The sequence below is a fragment of the Leptosomus discolor genome, chromosome 14 (assembly GCF_034619465.1).
Source record: "Leptosomus discolor isolate bLepDis1 chromosome 14, bLepDis1.hap2, whole genome shotgun sequence".
Taxonomy (NCBI): domain Eukaryota; kingdom Metazoa; phylum Chordata; class Aves; order Leptosomiformes; family Leptosomidae; genus Leptosomus; species Leptosomus discolor.
Window position 1 is genome coordinate 4,960,147 of NC_141404.1, and position 12,114 is coordinate 4,972,260.

Consider the following 12,114-nt stretch of genomic DNA (forward strand, 5'->3'; position numbering starts at 1 on the left):
TGTACACCACACTGTGCTATCAGCATATGTTTTTCTAGCAAGAAACAGTACCTTTTTCCCCAAGCCTGTCTTCCAACAAGGGAAGACAAAGGCAGAAGTTTTCTTTCCTTCTTTTCATGGATTCGAAAACTAGACGACTCAGAGATTAAATAACTGGAAGTCACCCTGAAGGTCAATGGTTTTGAATTGAATCAGTTTGAATAGAAAGCAGTAACAAACTTATTTGTGCCTTTGGAAATTTCACTTGACATGCCCAGAGGTAGAGGAGGGACATGATGGTTCCTGGGGGAAAAACGGTGGTGAGACAATTGGAATTGTCAGATAAAGGTAGGTAGGCTACGATATTATCCGTTGGTAGACGGCTCCAGTCTGTAATTTGTTGAGAGGCCTCCTTTGAACATTTGTCTGACATTAGTGCTACTCAAGGCACTGAAGTGTAAGTGCTCATCGATGGGAATGTACATGCCCTGTTTGTTAATGTTCTGCACAAGAGAATTATCCGGGAGAACAGGGAATGTTATAGATCTGTCATTCGTATATGAGCTAGAATTTAATTTAAGCTTTACTTCAGACATTCCTTTCCACGTATTTTCTTCTTCATTTCACTTCTGTTGTATCATGTATCTCTATTTCTCACAGATTTGTGCTGCTGAGCCAAACGATAATGATGAAAGCTGCAAAGGAATGCAATGGGTTTTGGCATTATTGCACTACCTGCAGCACTACTTTGAAATAAAATGTCACAATTCAAGGTATGATTGAGTGACTTATCAGTTACTGAGGTCCTCTAAAAGAGTAGGTCTGATATATTTCTTTAATTCATCCAGGAAAAACAGGTGGTAGGCGATCAGCAACAGAACATCGGAGGAAACAGAGATACAGGATTAAGAGCCAGTTCCAGTGAATGGAGAGCCAGCCAACACAACTGGAACAAGCTGGGTGCAAGAAAGGCAGCCTCAGGAACATACACAAGATGTGCCTCTCCCAGCTAACTTCTAGCCCAAATTTTATGGAATATAAAACTGTTCCTCACTGGTCAACGGGGAACTGCAAGGAAATACATCTGCTGTGCTATACTGGGTTGCACAGGGCGTCTTTTGCTATCTAGGATTAAGCAATGAGCAGACTGCTGAAGCGTTTAGCACGTATTTATAGCTTTGCCTCAAAGTCCAGGTTTTAACATTCTTTTCAGTCTCTACTCCATAATTTTCTGCCCTCCACTCAAAAACTGCCTCAGAGAAAAGCGAGTGTGGTTATATAGTAGCAATATATTTTGAATTGTCTTCTGCTCTTGGATTCAAACCAGCAGTAAAATGCACTCCGGGAGGAGAGCTGAGGAGCGCTTAATTAGAGAAAGAATGTATGACTGCTTTCTGAAAATGGGCATCTGATCTAGCCGTGGCACTGTCAGAATAATGCTGTATCAAACAGCCCTCTGCATAGCAAATCTCAGAGGTGAACTCATTACACTGCCAACAGCAGAAGTTGCCATCTTCTCGGGGAGATCAGGCATGACCAGCAGAAACAGATACCATTTTAGTTAAATTAAAGCACCACCCAAATAAATAAATAAATAAAGACTACATAAAACATTACCTTCTTATTCATTCGGCCTGCTCCATACATGTACCAAAACCACAGTTGTTGCTTTTAGTGATAAAAATAAAATGGAAATGCACTTTACCCCAGTGGAATGACAGAGATACAAAAATATGGAACCCCGTAATGATATTTTTATAATCCTTTTTCAAAATTGAACCGCACTTTAAACACTTTCTTGTTTTTATTTTTAAAGATCCTTAGGAATAAAGAAAGGCATGCATTTTTTTCCCCTGAAAAACTACGTATAAAAAGAATGCAAGAGTAAGTAATGCCTGTCCAGGGACCAGCTATTCTGATATATGTTTAACATAGAAAAAATCCTAACGGGAGAAAAACATTTTCTTAAAACCTTGGCATCACAGTGCAGCACCTGGGCTTTACGGGAAAGCCCTACAGCATGGAATGACAGAAGGATTCAGGTTGGAAAGGACCTCAGGAGGTCTGTGGTCCAACCTCCTGCTCAAAACAGGGTCAGCCATGAGGTCAGACCAGTTTATTCAGTCTGGTCTTGAAAACTAGAGACAGTATTCCAGATGCAGACTAATAAGCGTCAAATAAGAGGGGGTAATCATGTCCATCAATCTACTATGCTTGTGTTAACACAGCCCAGGATGCTGTTAGCCTTTTTGGTTGCCAGGGCACACGGTTGGCTCATGTTCAGCTGCTGTCTATCAAGATTCCCAGGTTCTTTCCAGCAGAACTGCTACCAGCTAGTCAGTGCCCAGACTGTATTACTGCAAAAGGTTTTCCTCCCCAGATGCTGCATTTGTCCATGTTGAATTTCATAAGGTTCCTGTCAGCCCGTTTCTGGGCCCAAGTCCCTCTGAATGGTGGTCCTGCCCTCGAGTGTATCAACTGTCCCCCATGCATTTTGTGCCACCTACAAATTTGATGAGTGTGCACTCCAATACCTCCCCCAGATCACTGATAAAGATGCTGAACAGGCCATATCCCATTACAGTCTCCTGTTGTAGTCCACTTGTTACTGGTTTCAAGTGGACTACTGCCCCTTAATCATTATCCCTTGAGCTCAACCACCCAACCAGATGGATATCTACATGTAGTGATTCAGAGAGATGCAGTTACTTGGAAGTGACTTCCAAGGCTCCAGTTATTTGGAAGTCCAAGCAGCAGAGCTGCATGCAAAAGGGAGGACATTTCAAGGCAATTTAATTAGGAATGAACCAGGCTTAACTTCCCCTAAAAAAACCCACACCAAAAATTAAACTTACAGACATCCCAGATCACCTAGAACGAAATGCTAGAAAAATGCCCAAGGGTATCTGAAACCAAGTGTAGTACATACTGAAGACAGAATACTCACATCACTTCAAGTCGAGCCATTCTGGAATCATTTCCTCCAAAAGAAATGACCTCACATGTATAGTCTCCAATGTCACCTGACCATGTCTGGCTGATGAGGAGGGTTCCATCTTTCTCTACTGTGATCCTGGAACTACTGGATGGATTTATCACAACACTGTCCTTCTTCCAAAGATACCTGAGTATTACAATGTTTCAGTTGTTAATTATTCATAAGAACATCAAAACAGATTTATTTGAACTGTGCTGTAAGGTATCAGCTTCTGTAATCACATGCTAAAAATGACAGGCCCCTACAGCTACTTTCAGGAACAGTGCTTTTTACAAATTTCAGTTTTAGATTAGCGATCAAAATAAGAAATGCAATTGCATCCAAGATACTATATATTTTATAAATAATACTATATATTATACATGGAAAAGTTGAAGTACTCGTAAATGTCCAAGTTCGTACGTCCACCTTCTTCAGCATCTTAAACTAGACCATCACACTCTGCAATTAACAGCTGAGGTGTTGGCCTGTCTCTGCTAAGGCTGTAATAACACTAGACTGCCATAACCAGTAACATCTTGAAACTGCTGTGGCAAGGTTTGCTAGAGCTCATCCATCAAAGCACACACATACCAACACGTCAGAGATGTGTATAGCCCACGGTCTTACAATTAAGTATCTCTACATGGGATTTTCACATGTGTATTTCTCTTTCTGAAGTTCTTTCTGCTGTTCACCCTTCTAGCACCCTCCAACCTGTTCCTTGCATTTTCTTTTGTCTTGCTTTCAGACTACACGAATTTTCATGGCAAATTTATTTTAAAATGGTGAGTTTCCTCTAAATGCTTTCGTGCAAATTTTAATAGTTCAGACAAATTCAGTTTTCCTTTACACAGTTAAAACAGAATATAGCCCCTAGTTATTGAGTTGTTTCCAAGAACGCGGGTATCTCTTGTGCAGCTTTCATGCACCCCAATGTAAACACTTCTGAAATCCTATTCCTTCTCTTTGGCTTTTACTCTCATTAAGTATCAGCTTCTGACAAGTTGGTTTTATTGATAGTGTATTAACCTTGACAGTAAAATCATGGAAGGCTATATTGAAGTCATGAAGTGGAACATAGCTCATTGTAAATAATACATAAGGCTGAAATGGAAGATGGGATTTATATGATTAATGATACAGTGTGCAACCTTATAATGCAGTAATCAGGGGTCTGGTGTTAAAATCTGGGGTCCTGAAACTTTTCACCTAATGCTTTTCATACAGCTTGTAAAATTAAGCTCGGATAAACCACACAAACAAGAACTGACACCACCAACCTGACTGAAATTCTAGGATCATGAGTCACTTCGCATCGCAGAGTGGCTGTGGTTCCTTTGATCACAGTGCTATCCTCAGGAGGGTGAACAATGAAAGTGCGATCTGAAAGGAGCACAAGCCATAGTTCAGGTGAAATTACAGCATTTTGACTGGGGCATTCACTCAGAGCAGGCAACTGAACATTTGTCATTCAAAGCAAGCAGGCCATTCCTCTCCAAGTCTTTGCTGTGGAGGCCCCCCTCCCTCTAATGTCGCTGTGTCAAGAAGAGGAGGTAGGCTGTGGGATGCAGAAAAGCAAAAGCAGCAGGGGGCATGAGTCCGAGTCGGCAGTGATCTGAGTGAGAGTGCTAAAGCTTTACTAACTCTCATGTAAGCATCTATGGCAACTCCCTGAAGTCATAAGGCAGCAAGTATGTTTGTAACGTGTTATGAATGAAAACAAACATACAGTGGGTCAGGAAACAAGTCACACTCTTTGGAGCAGGGAAAACGAAAACAAAGAAAATCTGTGCAAAGAAGAATACACTGGAAAAATATCGAGAAAGAGGAAAACTTGAATGGCACCCTACAACCTCATCAAATCCAGGAAAGGTGCTAAAGAAGGTGGAGCTTCTGGCAGTCTGAATTTTCCGTATGAGAAAGACACGCTGTTTACTCAAATGTTTCAGAAAATCTCTATTCAAGCACCTCCTGGAGACATAGAACACAATAATTGCTGTAACTACAGCAACCAGATCTGGTGTGAAAGATCTCTGTTGTGTTTAACACACAGTAGCAGCAGCAGATAGCATCAGCTGAAACAGGTAGACAACCAGGATGAGTATAGAAGATATGTGGGTAATGTTAATCAGTCCCAAATCCCTACAGAGACAATCAGCGTCTACTGAGATATCTCATACACGCACAAGAAGGAATTATCAGCAAAATCAAAAGCTAACTCTAATAGCACGGAATTTTTAGCATTATTCCTGACATACCTAAGTATGCCTTCTAGCTTTATAATGGTGCTGTTGCTACACAAGTATTAGGTTATATTCACTTTTCTTTTCCCCCTTCACTGCAGTACAATGAACAGGAACTATCTTTAATACGTACAAGAAGAAGTATTTTGTAGTACTTTGAGAAGTAATAGGAAGGATCTCCTTTACTTGATCCATATACCTGGATATCACTCAGTTTACAACATCCTGATATGTATGCCAACTCTATATTGTCAATAAGATATAACTATCACAGCCATATGACACAAGCACATTACATTTACTGCCAGCATTATTTTCAGGTATTCCCAAGTTCAAAAGCAGAAATGTTGCTGATTTAATTTGCACAGTATTGGGATTAACAAATGCAAAATATGCACCACACATCAGCAGCATAATAAGTACTTCAAGTACAGGAAAGCAGTGAGGGCCACAACACTCCTGTGTTTATCATCATCATCTTCATTGTTTTTAATTATTTTTAGTCCCAGCTCAGGGACCATTATTTCCCACCTTTAGTAGCAAAAAACATGTTACACTTAAATTTAACTCACTTAGGAGTAACACAGGTGAACCTGTTGCAGCAGACTCTCTTCCCCAACAGAAGGAATAAAAGTAGAGATCAAGGGGCAAACGGCGAAGGACAAAAGCATTTCATGGGCTGCCCTGTGCCGTGCCCATCTGTAGCATGAGAGACTAGCTGAAGTCTGCTGTACTTTGGTTTGGGTCCCAACAGGGCCCGGAGCTACAAAGACATACAAAGGTATGAGGATAATCATATCCATTGTAACTGTGGCCACAGCCTTCGTAACAGCATGGGCTGGTCTATACTGCCTGCAGACTCCTGGAGGCAGAAACCAACTGCAAATAGACAAATCTGCAAGTTAAAAGGTCTGATTTGCAATGTGAGATTCACCAAGGCAAAACCTGAGTGAAATTGTAATTGTGATTGAAGCACAAAGCTCTATTTAAATACACTTCCTTTCACAAAATACCCAAGTTTATATGCATAATTTTACAAACAAAAAGGGTATTTGTGATAGGCTTCCTAAAATAGATACATTATTCCTATTAAATCATACAAGTATCTCTATTAACTAGAAAAGCATAATTACTTATGAAAATTTCCTGAGCATACAACAAAAACTGATTAATACTTGATTAAAGTTAGACTTTAAACAAAGCATTATCCTTACTCCAGACTGTCAGCATCACAAAAGCATTCACAGCTCCTTCAGAGTTGACTGCACAGCAAGTATAATTGCCGGCATCCTGAAGGAAAACGGGTGTTATCTGGAGCCCTCCAGATTCAAGAAGAATGAACCGAGGAATCTGAACTGAGCCACTGGCTAAGATCTGGTTTCCTGAAACACAGAAGAGAAAACCAGCATGATTAGTGTCACGTAGACTGCATGGATTAAGCACTGCAACCCTAGTGCTTCGAAAAGGCTGTTACAGGCCACTGGCTCAGAACAGCCCCACAACAAACCCTCTGCTCGCAGAACCAGAGGCACGGAGAAGCACGCGCTAAGTGGATCTACAGAATCTCAATAATAGGAATAGACAAGAAAACGTGGATTACAGCTTTTCCACAACACCTGAATAACTGGCTACCTTTCTTCCATGAGATGGCAGGTTTGGGAGCCCCTGAAACTTCACAGGTTAGCACTGCGGTCATCCCCTCTGTAACCGTGGTATCCTCTGGAGGCTGTATAAACGCTGGTTTAATGTCTAGAATCAAAAATTTAAAAAGCTCAGTGCATCAACTGTCAGAAAGATCCTTACTACCTTACATCCACTTTTATAGAGCTGATCATGGAGAAGGACACGACAATAATACATGAAAACCTTTCAGCAGTGACTGTAACCTTTCATTATTCATCTCCTAGGAATTGTCTAATTCAGTTTATTACCTATATGGAAAATAAAAATCTCTTGCTGCTTGTATATGTACAAGTAAGATGGCTTACAGAAAAAGGAAGATAAAGCTCAAAATGAGTGTTTGGGGGGAAGTTGAGAAATCTAAATAAACAAAACTATTTTCTTTCATCTTCATAACAGAGTTCTTTAAGATGAAAAGCAACTTGAGAAAGGCATTAACTTTGAAACTTAAATGTCAGCCAAAAGAATTTAGAACCTGAGTCTCATCCAAGACATTTTCCAAGTTTCTTTCTCTCTTATTTTTCCCCAGTTGCATTTTATTACATCTTTTTTCTGCAGTTTCCTGGATATATGTTGAACTGGGGCTGATCTATTTTCTGAGGCTACTAGGAATTCCGGTCAGTATGTGTAAACTGCTCTTGGGCTAAAAATCAGCTTCCTGAAGAGTAGCTATAGTATTACAGAAATGCCTGTTAATAATAGCTTTTAAAACACTGTTAGGATTTGTACTTCTTCCATAGAGAAGAGCATACTTCATTAACAAAACCATTTGATCAGTTTTTTGGCCAAAAAAGACATTTAACTTCAACTTCCTTTCTTTCCCCTACTAAATGTAGTTGTAGACAAAAAGCAGATAAAACAATACCATGCAGAATCATGAAGCAGTAGCTCAAATTCAGAACAGAATTATCTTAGAGTAGAACTGAATTATTTAAGTATAAAAGAAAATGTATTTTGCAATTAACCTTTTTTTTTTTTTCTTCTTCTTTTCACTAAGTTCTCCTTTTGTAGCAAGAAATAGGAGAGATCACCTCAAGCCCCTAATGTCATGGAAAGTCTTTCTACAGGCTTTAGCAGACTGTGTTCAGGCCACAGAGGGCATTTTGGGGTGCCTTACAGCTAGGGCAGCCACACTTAATGAAAATCAAGGTTCTGTGAGTCAAACTAAACAAGCACAGAGGGGTGGAGCAACCTGATGGACGTAGGGTCTCCTACAGAAATGAGAACCCCTCGATCACGTATCACAACTCCTTACTCACTAGTCACATCCAGGTAGGTGTACGTCTGTATCTCCCCAGCTTTATTACTAGCAAAGCACTGGAAGATTCCAGCGTCCTGAGGACGCAGTGCCTGGATCCGCAGCCCACCACTCAGCAGTACTTTGTAGCGGGGGTTTTCCAGCTTGCTGAGGGGAACAGAGTCCTTATACCAGACCAGGGTGGGAAGTGGAACACCTATTAAAAAAAAAAAAAAAAAAAGAAAAAAAAAAAGAAAAAAAAAAAGGAAAAAAGAAATAATTTCACTATTAGTCTTTGCAAAACACATTTTAGGTAGCGAAAATACCCAGCACTGTTATGACCATATCCCTGTTTTCCCATCCTTCTACACAAATTATTTATATTTTTACAAGCTGCTTTTGATAAATAGAAGCTGCATCTTCCATTATCAATGGTAATAATACACTGCAGAACATGTGGGAATAAGAGCAGCAAACAGTGAAAGGGGGAATGTTGAGAAAACATGTTATCAAATTATTTTCTTCACCCAATCATATTTCATGCTACTACAAAATAAGATTTACGGCAATTTCACGTTGAAAGTCAGCATCATGCTACTTAAACAGCAGCAGTGTGGTAATGCAGGAAGTCTGTAAGACTGTTCCATCCCAAATAAGATTTTTTTCTCTGCTACTGTAGCTAAGATGTCAAAATAAAAAGGAAATGGCAAATTACACATAAAAATGAAGTGCTCACATGGCTGTATTCGAGTCCTAATTTGTCAGCCTAGTTTGAGTTGATGTACAAACAACACGTTACCAACAATGGGATAGCTTTAAATTATTATTATTCTTATTCATTTTCAAGCCTCACCTGTTATTTGAAAAATGCAGACATTAGGAGAAACAAAAATCCTACCATAGATGTAACTTACAGTCCCATTTATTCCTGTTTTCTTTCACGGGCATGTTCTACAAACCCTGACACAGTTATTTCACACATATTTTTGCTGCAGTCATATCCCAGTCAGCTGGGATGAAGTGGCTGTAAATTTAGTACACACAAATAGCATAGGATTCTCTTTGCTTCGAGAGATGTCAGGGGCCTACAACAGTCATACACAGACGTTGCCGTCCCACCCCTTGTATCAGACAACGTTTTATCTTTACATCCAAGAAATCCCTAACTGATCAAATGCTGAGGTGATCTGAAGTGAAACAGGTATTTTATTATGTGACTGGATAATCACAGGATCACAAGGGTATCAAGTTGATTTATCTTCTGCCCAAACATGGCCTTTCCATAATCGGTAGCTATTTTTGAACACATATCACTTAAAACCAAAGAGCTTGACATTCCCTTGTAATAAGGTAAGGTACTGTGGACTTAAATTCACAAACGAGTGAAATTTGCCCAAATAGAGAAAAGCAGGATATCACAGAAGCATTAAGGACGGCATGTCACTGATGAATTGAGCATCTGCAGACAATGAATTTCACTGCAATGTCGGCAATGACTTACAGTTCTCAGAGCAAAAGCTCTACGAGAAGATCTATATTATCATCATTATAATTTAAAAAATCCTGGAGTTAAATACTATCGTATTATACTTGCATTCATATCTTCTCTCAGTGTACTTATTCCTTTTACACAGACAAAAGCTCTATTAACTCCTGGAAAGAATGTGCAAACAATGTATGGAACAATTGAAAAACAACATTCAATTGCTGCTGTTACTTTTATAAACATGTAGCATTTACTACAATCACCTCTGATGCTTTTGTTCTGCTGATAAAATAAAATGTGCTCATAATCTAGAAGGTAATCATCTCAGGAAGAAATCCAGTATGTAGAGTGCATTGTCTGATAGAGAACAGACGTAGGGTATTCATACAACAGCCCATATACAGAATTAGTGTAAATCTCAATGTTCAGAACTCTTGGTGAGAGTGTTATTCATCTCCTGAAAATCCTCCTAGGCAAATACAAATTATCACTGAGTAATGAAGAAACGGATGATGCAAAATGGAATAGTTCTCCTGATGCTGAGAAGCCTGGAAATTATTTCAAGTTTAAATAATAGCAACTCCATTTTCCCCCACATTAGACTTGATAGGCACCTAGGAAATAATGAAATCCTGCATTCAGTACACTCAAACCTTTAACACTGGTGTCATTCCAGAAATCCCATTCTACTAACAGTATTAGCAAACCTTCTAATCCTATAATCACTGTGAGATACACCTTCCTATCACCGACTCAGCTGACAAACTGAATATTACCATCTCTATTTTTCTACATTTCGGTTACGGATATCTTCCTCTACTCAAAGTTATGAGTCTGAATAATAGGATCTTATCTAAGCACTCTGATGCCTGTCAGCAGCATTCATTTGGGCTTTAGTGATCTTCCCAGAGAGATTTGTCTTCCAAGTTGTACACATTTTCTTTTATCATTTTGCTACCTCTTTGGCTATAAAAATGGTTAAAAAGCGGCTTCCTTTCCTCTCCCCCTCTCCTACCCCACAGCCCTTCCTCTCCCCCCACCCCCAAAGGAATTTTGCTTCTTTTCCTCTCTAAACACTTCTGGTGAAAAAATTATGGACAGAAAAATACACTTTAAAGACCTTTCGGACTGTACCTTTCCAAGTAGTACAAAGTCCTACCTTACTGTCTGAGAGATTACAGAGAGGCCTAAAAGACTAGTAATAATGAATAAAATAAGCTTTTTTCTCAGCATGCATGCAGCACTACTCATTTTTACCAGACAAATTAATCTAGTGTTATGGAGGCGAAGGGAAGGCAGGAAACTGAGACTCCGGTTCTGGCTTTGCCACTTTGTCCGTAACCTTGGGCAAACAATTTGTGCAATCTGAGGCTCAGTTTCCCCATCTGCGAAACTGGTGCTTGACTCTTTGCCAAATTTAACTTACTGAAGAACCTGGATAAAAGGCTCAAAATATTCACTGTGTCATTTTTGTTATTTATTTTTTATAGCCTTCTCTAGATCCCAGTAGGCTACTGGGGAATCCCAAAAGCATCTTTCCATCTACTTGTCTAAACAGGTAGAACTAAAGCCCCATTAACGGCACTCCCCAGACACCACCACCACTGCCTGCAGCTCTAAACTTTCTATAAGCAAATAAGAAAAAGCATTTAAAGGAAAGCCATTGAAAATGCAGGCAGCATCAGCTGCTGAAAGATATACAGCAGAGCATGGTTACTGTGCAGTCTGATACACTGAAACTCCATTACAGGGAAGTATAAAGCTAGTCTGTGCAAGTTGCAATTTTATTTACAGTTAATCTCTGCTTATACTGTGAAATTAATCTGTCTCTCACACATTCAAAGTGCACCAAGACTTGGCAAATGGGCTTTGCGCACAGAACTCAACGGGGCTGGGGGAGGTACAATCTGTCTTCCTATTTGTAGGGCAGCTTTGCATGTCCCCTAGTGCTTTATTCTAGCTCCTAGCCCAGAGCAGGGAGACAGCAACTTTCATTTACTCTCTTTTTAAATGCTGGCAATTGCCAGATTTGTGTAATAATGGATCAAACCTCCTCTATGTTTAATACAAGTAAATGCCCCTATAAGTCTGTGTTACGGATACTCAGCAAAATAATCCATGTGAAGACAGGTTTCCGTGCTCCTACACCATGTTCATCAGCAAATCAGATGTGCACTAGAAGAGTTCAGCAGAAATAAATTTTCTCTAGTAAAGGTTCCCATATCTTCAATAAGACTCCATCTCCTGAGAATGGTTACAGGTGCCCTATTAATCCCCTTGGGAACTAAACTGCTCAAAGGAAGAGTTAAAGTAGAAGGACGAGTTAGAAGTCAACCTCTTATCTCTCTGATTCTTCCAGGTTTTGGGTTGGGGGACTTTTTGTAATACATGATTTGAGACAGCAGATAGATTTTTTCAGTGACAGTGAAATAGTCCAGAGATTTATCAAATAGTTGTGTAGGACTGAAACATTTTTCAAAAAAACCTCAGACTGTTTTTTTTTAACCTA

The 12,114-nt window shown here is 39.6% G+C and overlaps 1 protein-coding gene across 3 annotated transcripts in view; it reads right to left on the reverse strand.

Moving 5' to 3' along the window:
• SDK1 (sidekick cell adhesion molecule 1) overlaps window positions 1-12,114 on the reverse strand; it is a 409,863-nt gene that overhangs the window by 129,857 nt on the left and 267,892 nt on the right. For all 3 annotated transcript variants that reach the window (XM_086472872.1, XM_086472871.1, XM_086472870.1), the window contains exons 9-13: window positions 8,142-8,336; window positions 6,835-6,951; window positions 6,417-6,584; window positions 4,240-4,342; window positions 2,927-3,103 (exon numbers count right to left, since the gene is read on the reverse strand). In XM_086472872.1, coding sequence (XP_086328998.1) covers window positions 2,927-3,103; window positions 4,240-4,342; window positions 6,417-6,584; window positions 6,835-6,951; window positions 8,142-8,336 — 760 coding nt within the window. The remainder of the gene's footprint in view (window positions 1-2,926; window positions 3,104-4,239; window positions 4,343-6,416; window positions 6,585-6,834; window positions 6,952-8,141; window positions 8,337-12,114) is intronic.